Genomic DNA, 15,523 nt, shown 5'->3' with positions numbered 1-15,523 from the left:
TGGTCTTCCCCGAACGTGGAATTATTTCATCCACAGTGGGGAAATTCTCATCTTCCGCCATGACTACCCCTTCTTCATGAAAGGGTATATCAGTTTCCGACACAGGGGCGCCGGCGGCTCTATCAAAGTTAGAGGATGCACTAGTCATCTCCTTGTTGGTTGCGTAGATGAGGAGTGCTGAGGAGAAGAGGGTAATAATGGCAGGAAACTTTATAGGAAGGGAGATGGAAACACAAGAATCAGAAGAAGGAGAAGGGAAAACTTGAAGCTTTTCGAAGGATTAAGAAACTCAGTAACCCAAATAAGAAATTTTCTTCTCTATTTATAAGAACACAAACATCCCGAGCGGGAAAACCAAATGCCGCCACATTAACTCCAGAACGGAAGAGGCACAGGTAACAACGTAACGCATCGGAAACGTGCGCCATAATGACGCATGACAGATTAATGTCATTCGAAACTGACGTAACGGTTAGGATCAGATCTTAAAGCGTCACATCATTATCTCGCCATCAAGGGTTCGCACCTCGATCAAGATGCTTAGATTTCTCAACTCGCAAATCGGCGGGGTCCGCCCATCGAGCTCTTCCGAAGACGACCTCGATAGGCGGAGGGACTAACTGTATGGGTCAAAATCTGATCAAAAGAAGTCTATTTAAGGGAGAACGGCCTGGGGTCGGCCAAGCCGAAGTCACGGTTAGGAAGCAACACACCGGCACAACTATAGCTGAAGTCGAGCACTCATGAGGCTCGTGCGGCTAGTTCGACAGTTAGCCATTTTAAAAGATTATTCCACATGATATACAAAAGAGGGGGTACACTGGTTAAAGACCAATGGGTAATGAAAGTGTTTTATATAAATACTATGAGAGAGAGTAACAAAAGGGGGCAGTCCAAAGATCCAAGAAGAACACACCTTTCAGAGAGGAAAGATGGTCCATGACCTCAGATCCATCGCCAAAATGAGAAAAAAGCTTAGAATCTTGGTATTTATCTGTAATTCAACCTTCTCAAGAAAATACAAATCGGTCTAGCCCACAGTCGGGTGAATTATTTCTGTTGCTATTTCTCTTTTCGATTTGATATTATGTAAATTGCCTTCTTTCGTTATATTGTGGAGTACAAGTAGGACTATATTGGCCTTTCACACTCAACTATAGTGGTTTATATCTGTTTGTGATTCCTAATCTAGAAGTGATTGTCTTTGGTTAAGATTTGACCTCTATCTTCTTATTAAATTCGTTTAACAAAAATGACCTAAAACTTTTTGGTCAAACAAAATGTTGTATACATGTAGTATTTATTAAGTCTGATCATTATTTATTCATTGCGGTTAAGGGTTTATACCTACCTAGCCTATTTTTCGTGAAAAAGAAAAACTAACAATCGGCGGTAGAATTGGTTTTATTACTAGAAAAAGATAGTTCAATTAGTGTCGTTCTTAGGGCGAGAGATGTAATTATAGTGAAAAAGATAAGTGAATACAAATTACCCACACAATACGGCGAAACTTTTTATTTTGTGTCTCATATTGTTTTGTGGAAAATTAAGGTACATAACTTTACGAAACAACGCAATAAAACTTCTCCGACACGGTGGTTTGTAATTTTGTAGCTCAGTCTATAGCAGCCAGCCTATAGGAACTTATCTCTATCTCTTCTGTCAGTTTACTACTTCAAGTCAACTGGATTTAGATTCAGAATTAGATACGTTCGAAACTGGAACACTTCCCCTAACTCAACTGCTTGAACTCATGAACAACTCTTTGCAGTTCGCTCGTTTCTTCTTCCTCTTCATCATAACTTTCGTGCGCGAATCGTCCAGCTCAGCGATCATCAATCCATCCAAAGCCAAGCAAATTTCATGGAAACCTAGGTATTTTTTTGCTTCTACTAGTTGTTAATTCCCTATTTAAAATGATACTCCCTCCGTTTCAATTTATGTGAACTGATTTGACTGAGCACGTAGTTCAAGAAAAGAAGAAGATTTTTGAACTTGTGGTATAAAATGAAGCACATATATTTTGTGTAGCTATAAATCATTGCATAAATGTAAATTGTTTCCAAATATGGAAAAAGGTCATTCTTTTTAGCATGGACTAAAAAGGAAATAAGTTTACATAAATTGAAACATAGGGACTAAAATAAAAAAATCGTAATTAAACGTGTTATGTTTTCAACTTTTTAATGAAATTGTTTCTGTTTCGCCAAATAATATGTTGATTGCTTGCAGAGCATTTGTATATGAAGGATTTCTTACGGATGAAGAATGCAATCACTTGATATCTCTCGTGAGTGTCATTTTCTATTTAATAGTATGTTTTGATCTGTTTTGTGTTCGAAGCTGAATTTTGTATTGACTTTGGGGATTGCGGTAGGCAAAATCGGAGCTGAAGAGATCGGCTGTGGCAGATAATGAGTCTGGAAATAGTAAGACCAGTGAGGTTAGGACTAGCTCCGGAATGTTCATTCCCAAAGCTAAGGTTCGTTTTCACACTTATCCATCTTACTATATTGTATCTTCCTTTTGATACATTTAATTTGACGACTTTAGTGCTATATCTGTCAATAATGTGATTATACAGCTCGAATTTCCATATGCTCACTTGCATTATCATTGTGCTAGTGTTTGGAATTTCTGGATCTTCACTTTTCAAGCTTTGAATGAACATTTTCCATCACTTAGTCTGGTAGGAGATCGTGCTGGGTTTAGATGATCCCCGGTGATAATAGTCTTTGATTCGTAATTCTTCCCAGTTGATGTGTCTGGTAGTTTGTAATTTCTCTGCAAGCCACAAATTGGGTATTGATCCCCTACTATTTCTAAGTATCCAAATACCAAGTAGTTTATTTTTTACGTTCTGGTTTATTTCTTAAACCATGATGTCAGTACCAGATAAGGGGGAATTGGTTGAAGTATCCTTGTCCACAGAGGCATATCCAAGAATTGAGCTTTATGGGTGTGTGTTTTATTTTTCTTTATTTTGCAAAGTATCTTAAACATCTCTAAACAAGATTTGGTTCCTTTATGTATCAGAGTATTTCACACATATTCTACTGATGGTGAACGACAGGTACTCAATCCGCGTGTTCGGAATTCACAATCCACTGCCTTTGATCCACTTGGCAATACCCGCCCCATCCCTGACACAGTTGTTTTAATCTAATAATTTGATGATTGCTCCCTTTAATAATAGCTGATGACTTCTTACAGGCTTCAGATGGTATCAGTTGTTTTAAGACAAACTCATTGCTTCATACTTGATAACTTCTGCATTTCCCGTTCTGATTTTGTGAAATCTTCTCTTGCCTCTCGTGCTGCAGGATCCTATTGTTTCTGGGATAGAGGAGAAGATAGCAACTTGGACTTTCCTACCAAAAGGTATGCTGATCACGCCCAACTCTAGTCCTAAAAAGGATAAGCGGTTGCTGCAAATATAATCCGGTCTAAAAGTCCGGAGTCGAATCCCACAGAGAACTAAGGCTTAGCTATATCTGTTTAATATCACTAAAAAGACTAGTTTGAACAATTTTCTAAATTATAAAGATTGAGATTTATATTTCTAACTAATTAACTAGCAAATACTAGAAAACGGTAAAATTATCAACTAACGAGACAAAGGGTTGGAGACTAAATTAAAGAGGTCTAGAGTTATGATTTCCCCAATTGTCGGAATCCTTCTAGCTATATTCCCTACAATTTCGCCAATGTATTATCTACTGATCGTGAGCACTTTAGGTGCCGTAATTCTCTGTCGAGCAACTACAACAATTTACTAGACATATTCTCTCGAACTACGCTAGTTGGCTTTATCTAACCGCTCATTATGACCACGTCAAGGCTTTGTTATTTCTAAACCTACCTTTAAACCCGCTGTATTGATTTCTTACATACGTTAGGAGTGACGTTGTTCAACAATCACCTAAATATGTATCCTTTCACAAGCAACACATAATAAATAGGCATAGTCAATCGATGGCCATTCAATCAACAACAATAAACACGTAGTTGAACAAGTAGAGAAATCCAACGGCTCAATTGTATAAAAACATAACAAGAATTTATCCTACAAAAGGTTCTATCAAAACCCTAGATAACAATTTAGCTATTCATAATAGTATGTAAAACTACAATACTAAAAATCATAACCAACAATAAAAAATAGGAAGAGGAAGGAAAAACTCGTTGAAGAATTCCCCGCCTTGCTCCTATTGTGTTCTTAGCCTCCTTAGGTCTAATTTTTATGTCAAAAGTGTGTCCCCCCCTTAAAAATACCGTTTTTCCATCTATATATACCAAGTAGGGTCGGGCCCAAACAATTATAACTTCTCCTACGCGAAAAAGGACAATATTTCACGTCTGGACTGCCGCGGCCGCGGTCAAACGCGGTCAACCACGGTATATGGCAGGTATACTGCCTCAGCCCGCCTCAGCTTCGCGGTCGCGGTTTCGACCGCGCTTTTCACCCTGTTCCGTTTGGAATTTGAAAAAACGTAAAACATGAAAGTTGTAGCCCTTTAAGTTAGCTTTCCAACCATATATTGTGGAGCCCAAATGGAGTTCTGAGCAAAAAGTTATGTGCATTTTACTAGACAGTATGTAATATGCCTACTCGAGTCTTCGTTTTGTTGCTTTATCATCCGTTGATCCCTGAATACGATCCCAGCTTAATTCCTTGGGCTTTTACTCAGACTTTAAAGCTCCAAATCACTTGAATTCATTCCATAACATCTACATAGCTCGGAATCAATCCTACAAGGCATAAAACACATAATTAGTGCAAGACACTAGCGATTAAAGCTCAAACTCAATTAAAGTGCAGTAAATTTGAATGTAATAAGCGACTAAAATACGCAATTATAGCCTATCATCATATGCCTTCCTCTGAAAGATAAATTCTATGTTAATTTTATCTGAACTCATCAATAGTTAGTTGCAAATTGAAGATTCTCTTTAATTCGTTACCTATCTTGTCATGTTACAAAATTACTAACTTCAGGAAAATGTTTGTAGCTGACTGAACATTAATTGAAAGTTCCTTCTTTTATACTGTATCATTTGACAGAACCAACTGTGTAAGGTTCAGCAGATGTTGAATTTGACTATGCTTTAAGACAGAAAATGGCATAATGTGGTGAACGTCAAAGAGCGTAACCTACTAGAATAAAGGAAACCGACTTAGTTTCAAAGATTATCCCATTCTGTTTCTCTTTCTGTTGTTTTAGAATGGATCTGTTCTTATCAGAAATTCTGTCATAAGTTCATGATTTTAACTGTTGATAATTGTACTTCTTGTAGACTATGAGCCCGTTTGGATTGGCTTATTTTAAGTGCTTTTAAGCCAAAATGGCTTTTAAGCCATTTTGTAGTGTTTGGATAAAGTAAAAAAGTGCTTTTAAACACTTGTTTTTAAGCTAAAATGACAAAAATAAGCCAAAAGTCAAAAGCTAAAATTCGTAACTTATGGCTTTTGGCTTAAAAATTGTAATTAACAAGGTATGAAAGAATCAAATTGGTATATTATTCCATGTAGTGATACATATATATACATGTACATCAGGTGCTAACTAAGGAAAGAAATAAAAGAGATTCCTACAAATCTGCTATATATATATGGGTTATGTACACTACTAAAAACCAGTCTATGTTCATTGTGTAAAGTGTCTAGGTTCATTCTGTAATACTCCCTCTCAAGCTGGAGTATATATATTGATCATGCCCAACTTGTTACAAAGGTAATCAACTCGAGTGCCATTCAATGCTTTAGTGAACAAATCGGCTAGCTGCTCTCCTGTCTTCACGTAGCCAGTGGAAATCAAGTTCTCCTGAATCTTCTCACGAATAAAATGACAGTCAACTTCAATATGTTTGGTTCTTTCATGATACATTGGATTTGAGGCAATATGGAGTGCAGCTTGATTAGCACACTAGAGTTTTGATGGAGTAGGATGCTTCAACCCAATTTCAGTTAAAAGGTGATGTATTCACATTATCTCACATGTGGATTGTGCCATAGATCTATACTCTTTGTTTGTTACTTCTCCATGATACCAAGTTTCCACCAACAAATACACAGTAACCAGTAGTAGATCTTCTATCAATCTTGGATCCAGCCCAATCTATATCTGCAAAACAATCAATGGGAGAATGACCGTGATTACTGTATAATATGCCAAGTCTAGGAGCTTCTTTTAAGTAACATAGGATCTGGTCTAAAGCCTCCCAATGTTTAACTGTGGGCGCGGACATGAACTGGTTAACCATACTCACTGCAAAAGCAATATCTGGACGAGTCACAGTGAGATAGTTTAATCTCCTAACTAACCTCCTGTATCTATCGGATCATTAAATGGATCGCCATCATCTTTTATAAGATGCAAATGAAGAACCATTGGAGTACTGCAAAGCTTGGCAGCCAACTTACCAGTTTCTGCTAGTAAGTCAAGAATATACTTTTCTGAGATAAAAAAATTCCCTTCCTGCTTCTAGTTATTTCTACTCCTAAGAAATATTTCAGTTGTCCAAAGTCTTTTGTATGAAACTTAGTATGCAAGAAAGACTTGAGAGAAGAGATTCCTGCATAATCACTCCCTATGATAACCACATATACAACAAGGAGAATAGATCCGGCTGTTGATTACTTGTAGAAGATAGAATGATCACATTTGCTTTTTTTTAGCCCAAATTCTTGAACTGCTTCACTAAATTTACCAAATCAAGCCCGGGGACTCTGCTTCAAGCCATATAAGGATTTCTTCAAATGACAGACCTTGCCATAATACTCCCCTTGAGCAACAAAACCAGGTGGTTGCTCCATATATACCTCTTCATGGAGATCACCATGAAGAAAAGCATTCTTAATATCCAATTGATGCAAAGGCCAATTCTCAGAAGCAGCTAGAGAAATGAACAAGCGGACAGCCTCCAGGGCCTAGTTCAAGTGGCAAAGGGTGGTGGATTTGTGTCTTAGGTCACAGGTTCAAGACCCCACACCATGCAAAACAAAGCCTGGTATTTAAGTGGAAAAGGGTAGAGGGGCGAGCCCATTATCCACCGAGTTTCAAAGGCTGCGATTGGTCGAAAGGATCGGCCTCAGACGGATTTCTCGGTCATAAAAAAAAAAACAAGCGGACAGAAGTAAGTTTGGCAACCGGAGAGAAGGTGTCTGAATAATCCACCCCATAAGTCTGAGCATACCCCTTAGCCACAAGTCGGGCCTTAAGTCTCGCCACAGAGTCGTCAGGATTAACTTTAACTGTGAGGACCCACTTGCATCCCACTACTTTCTTTCCACCGGGTAAATCCACTAAATCCCAAGTGTGGTTTTTCTCTAAGGCATGTATTTTCTCAAGCATTGCTTCAGACCATCCAGGATGATGCAAAGCCTCCTTCACCGTTTTGGGTATAGAAACAGTCTAGAGACACAATCAAAGATCTAGATGCAGGAGACAAGTGGTCGTAGGATACAAAACTAGCAATAGAATATGTGGATTTGCAAGTACGTTTACCTTTGCGAAGAGTAATTGGAAGGTCAAGGTTTTCTGGAGGGTCAGGTGGAGGCAAATCTGATGATGAAGGAACTGATGACGAAGGAATTGGTGCAGAACATGTATCATTCGTCTGTTGCCTCCGCGAGTAAACTTGAGCAATTGGCGGTCTTGCTAACACAGTTGGAGCAGATGCTAAAGGCAGAATAGTGGATTGGTGCTCGATAGAACTAGGAGATGGAGGAACATCATCTTGTTGTTCTGTCAAAGTACGAGTAACCTGATATACTAGCCACTCATCTTCCTCCCCCTGACTTGTAGAAATGGGAGGTGCATAGAAGAATGGTGTAGTATCTGAAAATACCACATCAGTTGACACCAAATATTTGCCAAGTTCAGTAGAATAACATCGATACCCCTCCTGAAGGCGAGAATAGCCAAGGAAACACACTTCAATGCCTTGGGATCCAACTTGGTAACAGATGGTCGAACATCTCGAACATAACATGTACTTCCAAATACCTTAGGTTCTACCAGAAATAATGCCTTGTTTGGAAAAAAGACACTGTAAGGCACATTACCACCAAGCACAGTAGTCGACATGCGATTAATCAGAAAGCAAACCGTAGAGACCGCATCAGCCCAAAAATGTTTAGGAGCCTTCATTTGAAACAAAAGTGCCCGAGCTGTCTCAAGTAGATGCCTATTCTTCCTCTCAGCAACTCCATTTTGAGAAGGTGTATCAACACATGAAGACTGATGTAGTATACCATGTTGTCTCATGTACGATTCAAATAACTCCGACATGTATTCTTTAGCATTATCACTCCTTAGAATACGTATCGAAGCGTTAAATTGAGTTTTGACTTCAGCAGAGAAGGCAGAAAAGTGAGTAAACACTTCAGAGCGGCTCTTCATAAAGTAAATCCAAGTCATTCGAGAAAAATCATCTACAAAGGTGACAAAATACTTATGCCCAGTTTTGGAAACAATGGGACATGGACCCCAAACATCAAAATGAACTAACTCAAAAACTGACTCAACTCGTTTATTAACCCTTGGACTTAACGAGATGCGATGGTGTTTTGCAAATCGACATGACTCACAATCCAATGAAGAAATATTCTGAAACTGAGGACAAAGTTTCTTCAACAAAGGCAGGGAGGGGTGTCCCAATCGACAATATGCTTCAAAGGGAGACACAACACTAGAGCATGCAATAGACCGTGGCTCCCATTCATCAAGGATGTAGAGATCACCAGATAAATATCTTTTACCAATAACCTGTTTTGTTGTAAGATCTAGAAACAAACAATGATCGGGAAAGAATGCAACACAACAATTAAGGTCTTTGGTGGTTTTACTAACAGAAATCAAGTTAAAGGCCAAGTTTGGTAGACTTAATACAAATGGCAGGAAATAGAGGAAGTTGGTTTAACAGTCCCAGATCCAACACTGCTACAAGTTGATCCATCAACTGCAGTAACTGGAGAGGGTGCTTTATGTGAGCGAAAGCTAGAAAAAATATTTGGATTACCCATCATGTGATTTGTGGCACCTGAATCGATCACCCATTTATTGGAAGAGGTGATAAGACATGTTTTATCTGACGCAACAAAGGCAGTAACTGAAGAAGATTCCTTAACTGATTTATGATTTTGAAGGAATTTTAGAAACTCATCCGAAACCAAGATTGTTGGACTATGAGTTGTTGCATTATTATTCTTTACCATCATGTTTTTCTTTGAATAACAAACCGATTAAATTAATAGAGGCCCCCAAAGCTAAAAGATACCAAAACAAATCTCTGGTAAACACAAAGTCAACAATCTATTTAACAGAACTTCACTCCAATAATCCACTCAACCAAATTAGAGAACCAAACAAATCTGTCCCCAAATCAAATAAAACTAGAGACTAACAAAGTTTCTGATAAGGGAAGACCCAACAGATAATATCAACTCTCAAATTGTAACAAAGCGTCTTACAAGGAAGACCCAACAAATATCAATTCACAAACAAGCAATCAGATGCAAGAATATTGTTCCACGACTACTTCAGTATCCCAAAAACAAACCAAACAATAGAAGAACTCAAACTCGACCAAAATTGGTGTAATACAACCTTTTCTGTTCTTCACGAAAATAAGGTTCTGTTATCAGAGGATAACCAACAATCGATCGAAAATATCAAGCTGATCTCAGAGAACAAAGCTGGACAGAGAATGGACCACACACGCACCTCACGTGTTTGCCAGAAAGTTTTGGTCAACTCCAACGAGACAAACTCAACTCCGGCGAAGCCACAGATGTGGCTCTGATACCATGTAATTAACAAGGTACGGAAGAATCAAATTGGTATATTATTCTATGTAGTGATACATATATATACATGTACAATCAGGTGCTAACTAAGGAAAGAAATAAAAGAGATTCCTACAAATCTGCTATCTATATATGGGTTATGTACACTACTAAGAAAAAGTCTATGTTCATTGTGTAAAGTGTCTAGGTTCATTCTGTAACAAAAGTAACTTACAACAAGCCCATCCAAACGGGCTCTATATCAATAACTGTTAACTCCTTAATTACATATTCTTTAAGATGTAAATTATTAATCACCCCTGTTACAAGAATTATCCACTTCTAAAAATAAAATATGAACAACTTTCGAAGCGCATTGGATACTTTCTTTGTTATTTCTATTAAGTTCTTCACTGCCTCTGCTGGTTAGATATTTTTGGAGAGACAACATTAAGTTACCAGATTATGTAAGATATTTCTTGTGTACAGAGAATGGAGAAGAATTACAAGTTCTGCGATATGAGGAGGGGCAGAAATATGAGCCGCACTATGATTACTTTGTAGACAAGATTAATATTGCTCGAGGTGGACACCGCTTAGCCACCGTACTTATGTATCTCACTGATGTCGAAAAGGGTGGTGAAACTGTCTTTCCTAAAGCAGAGGTTACTTCAAGTTTTATGTAGTGTTGATTTCCTTCTACTGTTATAGCCACGAGTTCAATGATATATGCATTTTGCTTATTGGTTTCTAAGGAGGGAGTTTGTCTTCTGCTTCTATCCACTTTAAGATGTACGTTATTTGGTAATCTTGGCAATATCTGCATTCTTTTATTTGTGGGGTGGGTTTAAAGGTGATATATTAATTTTGAAGTGGTTTTATTGAAATTTTGGAGGATTAAATACTGGAGGGTAAAAGTATGCTGAATAGCAAAACAAAATATTTTTGGGAACCAAGAACTAAAAGAATATTGAGCTTTGTAGTGTGACAATTGAAACATATGTGCACAGCAGAAAGCTGACAAAACCATGGAGCTCCGTTGGAAAATGGAATTTTTCCTACAGTTATGGCACATTTCAGTTGCAGCAAGCAATACTATTAAAGCAGTGGTCTGGTGAACATTGCATTTTTGCTTGGATTTGTTTGGATTGATTCCTCAAGTTTGTTTATTAGAGAAGTCTGTTTTATTCTTCTATCCATAAACTGAATGGTACTGATGACATGACATTTGCACTTCAGCTTCACCAAGTTTATACTACAGTCTTCTCTTGGATTCTTTGTTTTTGAATTTGTTCCTACAGATTCCTTACCCAACAAACATTGGAACTTTCTACATGCAGGAAGCACCTCGCCGTAGGTCGATGACAGTAGATGACAGCTTGTCTGAATGTGCAAAGAAGGGCATACCAGGTAACTCTATACGATTTAGGGTATCTCAAAATTGTTGCTATAGTTCTATTTGCTGCGACTTATTGTCATCTGTCTCTGCTTTTTCCTTTATCTTGGAATTTACCAGTGAAACCGCGGAAAGGAGATGCCCTTCTTTTCTATAGTCTCCATCCAAATGCCACTCCTGATCCTCTTAGCCTCCATGGTGGGTGCCCTGTCATTCAAGGTGAGAAATGGTCAGCAACAAAGTGGATTCATGTGAATTCCTTTGACAAAACTGTGGATACCGAAGGAAATTGCAGCGACCGTGATGAGAATTGTAAGAGATGGGCTGCCCTTGGGGAATGCACCAAGAATCCAGAGTATATGCTTGGAAGTGCAGGCCTTCCAGGATATTGTAGGAAGAGCTGCAAAGCCTGTTAACTCATTATACTTCTCTCTCCCACTAAATCTGAATTTAGAGGCTGACAATTCTACTACATACCCGAATTTTCTCACTATATATGCTCTTTTCTTTTCTTCTTGGCGAATGGATGTTTGAGCATTACATTGCATCTTCTACTTGAGTCATTTTTTCTCTTCTTTGTCAATTTTATCAAAAAGCTATAATTTAGTAAATTTCTGTTCTGTATTCTTCAAGGTAAATGAAAATATTGACAAAAACCATAGATGAACCTAAACATATGAATATACTAGTGAAGTTTTCTTCAGTTAGGCATTTTTATTTGCAAATGGACTTGTAACTTGATGTCCAGACAAAAAAAAAGTTCTTACACCTTGATAGTATATGGTTGAGACTGGGTCTCAAGTTCGTATGACAATATGTGGTGCTTATGAAATTTATTATGACCTCTTAAAACTAATACTTGTTAGTATTCTGTATTTGAAAACAAATTCTGGAGACTTAAAGAAAACAGAAATATGGATGAATCAGAAATGAATGAATCCGAGTCTACCGAATTCGTAATGATTCTTTGGTGAACTTAATCCCCTTTTAATATTCAAGATTTAGGATCATTTTCTCCCAGAATAAAACGGACTAATCACACTGGTGTAGCGGTACTTCAAACACTAGTGAACAATGAACACAAATGGTGGTAGCAAATCACACTTCGTTGTTGTAAGAAAACAATGCAAAAAAAAAAAAAACAGACAATTCAGAATTTCGTAAGGAAAATCCGAGGGAATGGCGTGGTATTTATAGCCAACAGGTTGAATTCAAACGAAGATGTGCAACTCTTTCAGGTGGCCTTTCGCGTAAAACGGCTATTACGAAAATCGTAATTTACGCAAAATAAAACGGAAAAATAAAATCAGAGGGAAAATTAGTTACCGTTAGAAAATGATCATTACATGTTAATATTAACAAATAAATATTGTCCAAACCCGAAATTGAACCGAGCAACGGCGGCGCGAGACTTGCCTTCTTCTCAACTGTTTAAGAGCAAGAAGAAGTGTAATTGCATATAAACCCTCCAAATATCTTTTTTCCCCTCTAATATGAGACAATGTTCCAATATAAAGAAGAAAAATTCAAAATTTTATTTTTTCCCCTCCATTTCCCATTTACACCACTTTTGAGCCCAAAAAAACCAACAATACTAACAAAATGTAACCTTCTCATATACAATAACAACAACAACAACAACAAAAAACTCAGTATAATCTCACAGGTGGGGTCTGAGGAGAATAGTGTATACACATACCTTACCCCTACATTGTGAGATGCATCACAACTAGATTTGGTTAATATTACCGAAAGTATTCATAATGAAGAAATGGAGGAATAAAAGGGATGAAGTACAAGTTATTAATTAGTGCTATTAAGTCCAAGGGGAAGCTTTGCTTTCATTAATCATTAGCGGCAAAATATAAAATAAAAGCTTTTAAACAATAAGATTGACATCGCTACAAGAGATGATTGACAACGAAACATAATAAACTCACCGAAATAATTAATATACAGTAGTACGCTTTCTGAAATTACAATAAAATCTCAGTATGATCACATTACAGTAAGAACGAGAAAAAGCAATGAATTAAAAAGAAAAACGTTTTGAAAATCCTGTAGCTCCAGTATTTAGTGCGAGTTTAGGCATTTACAACTCTACAGTTGTTCCTTATTTCTCCTTCACCATCCGCGAGGACTCCAATAACGCCCATTTTCTTCATCGAACGGGCGAAAAATGCTAAGAAAACATGGGGATTTTGCAGTTTTCTTACAATCTGAGCAGAATGGGAGTTAGTCATTAACGCCGCATCAGATCTGAGTAAGCCTTTGTTTTGATTCAGAGCCTCATAGTAATGGCTATCAAAAGATAATGAACTTTTTGGATCCAGTTCTACAACAGTGTTTGGATTGATAGGGTTAGGGCACATTGTTCTCAACGTTGTAGCATAATTGGGATTCAATGAAGGATCTGCATCGCCCTTTCCTGTGAAATTGTCAAGTCTTCTTGCAACCAATGTGCAATGTGTTATTCCTATGGTATGTGCCCCTGCAAGTACAATTAATCCATCATTTAGTTACAGTCGATATATATATATATATATATATATATATATATATATATATATATATATATATATATATATATATATATATATATATATATGTTTCATATAAAAGAAAACATGGTACTAATTTAGAGTTACCTGACAAAGTAACTAAATCGACAATGTCCAAATCGTTGTCTTGAAATTGTTGCAAAAGAGTGGTGAAGTTTGCAAATGGCGATGGCAAGGTGGCTAACGCTTCCGATGCCTTTGATACTCTTCCGTCTTTCCTCCCTGTTGGAATTTTCCACATTGATCGTCCCAACTGTTTCCAATCAAACGTTAATGAGTTTAAGTTCTATAATAATATAAAAAAAATATTTAAACGAATATGTCAATTATAATTGTAGTAATTATAGATAAAGCAAGAAAAATTAAGCTTTCATTCTGCATTATATTGTATGTATGTTCTTACTTGGTACGAAACTGCATCTCGAGTTACCAAGGCTAGAATATCAACACAAGAAACTTTATGTGGGCACATTTCTTCTAGTTTCTTCTTTATATCGTCAATAACCTCGTAACCTCCTAGAGATCGATTTGGTAGGGCTGCTTTTTCTGCACTGTTTTTTTTGTGTGGAGTCTAGTAAAACTGATGCATCACAGCCCTGCAATTAATTTTTAGAATATAATCAAGTATTACATGTGGAAATGTAAAAACAAAACAAGGTTAATTGTACGTGAACGTTAAATAACGATTACACTATCAGCATATATAACTTAGCACACAGAGAGGTTAGGTGCATACCCTAACAAAGCAATCATGGTAGTGAAGGCGAAGTAGCTTTGCTGGCAAGCTGGGATCAGCAGCAACTCTGCTCCATGTAATATCCCTCACAATGCTTTCAACTGAAGGGCAACTTTTGTGATAGTAATTCATCTTCAGCTTATCTGCATTGCAAATCCCGAAAGCTACTACTGTAACAAATAGAAGAAAAACAAGATTACTTTGCTTCATTTTCCCCTTTTCTTTCTCCACACAAAAAATCCAATTAATATACTACTTATATATTAACTCGAAATATGTTAGTTGTTGGTCTTCGAATGCTTCTTTGGACCATATTTATATAGGCACTTTTATACCTCATTTGCCTTTGTTATTCAAATTATTGCTTTCTCATGGCTACTTCTTTGCACGAATTATCTAGATAGCCAACCAAAAATTGATACGTGTAGATTAACTGAATAATGGATTGTGCTTCTCAATCATATATACTATATAATTCATTGAATCATGCATGATTTTTCTTGTATTAGTTAATTAGTCATTGACCAAAGAAAAGCATTTTTTATTCGAGATGAATATTATAGCAAAAATAAAGCACTTCTGCCGTGGTGTTATGTGTTGGACTTTGATTCATGTTACCACTTAATTACCAGCAATAGACATCACGTTGCATGAAAATATTTTGTACAAAAAAAGAACAATTTTCAGCTTTAGGAGGGGAAGTAGAAGCTGCACTACAGTCAACACGTACGTTCCGAGAAACAAGGTGCATGGCTGTCTGACACTGCATCCTTTTGCGATTTATTGAACTAGGAAGTTACAAGTAATTACCATAAAGAACAAAAAAAAAAAACAATAGAAATGATAATGGAAAAGGAATTTTCCAAACTTCAGAAGAAACTTTCAGGAATTTTCCAAAATTCAGGAATTTCTTTTCTTAAAACAGCTTTTAAGTTCTCTAAAGATGTAACAGTTTGTTATTAAAAAAAATTTCATTTGCGCTAATTTGTCCTTGGTTTATAACTATGTGGTTTGGTTAGTGTATCTTCTGTAATCCAAGT

General features: G+C 37.0%; 1 protein-coding gene and 1 pseudogene across 1 annotated transcript; one reads left to right on the top strand and one right to left on the bottom strand.

Moving 5' to 3' along the window:
• The first annotated feature begins 1,551 nt into the window (after positions 1-1,551).
• On the top strand, positions 1,552-11,824 carry LOC107785810 (putative prolyl 4-hydroxylase 4). The gene is made up of 7 exons (XM_075219313.1): positions 1,552-1,875; positions 2,233-2,290; positions 2,378-2,482; positions 3,324-3,381; positions 10,280-10,455; positions 11,131-11,200; positions 11,307-11,824. Exons 1-7 carry the CDS (start codon positions 1,754-1,756, stop codon positions 11,600-11,602), a joined length of 885 nt encoding a protein of 294 aa, XP_075075414.1. The 5' UTR covers positions 1,552-1,753; the 3' UTR covers positions 11,603-11,824.
• Positions 11,825-13,138: 1,314 nt separating this feature from the next.
• LOC107759624 (peroxidase 24-like) lies at positions 13,139-14,751 on the bottom strand (annotated as a pseudogene).
• Positions 14,752-15,523: the final 772 nt, after the last annotated feature.

Source organism: Nicotiana tabacum, chromosome 8 (genome assembly GCF_000715075.1).
Source record: "Nicotiana tabacum cultivar K326 chromosome 8, ASM71507v2, whole genome shotgun sequence".
In the NCBI taxonomy this organism is placed as follows: domain Eukaryota; kingdom Viridiplantae; phylum Streptophyta; class Magnoliopsida; order Solanales; family Solanaceae; genus Nicotiana; species Nicotiana tabacum.
Note: the sequence above shows the minus strand (reverse complement) of the source record. Positions and strands in the feature narration are given on the sequence as shown.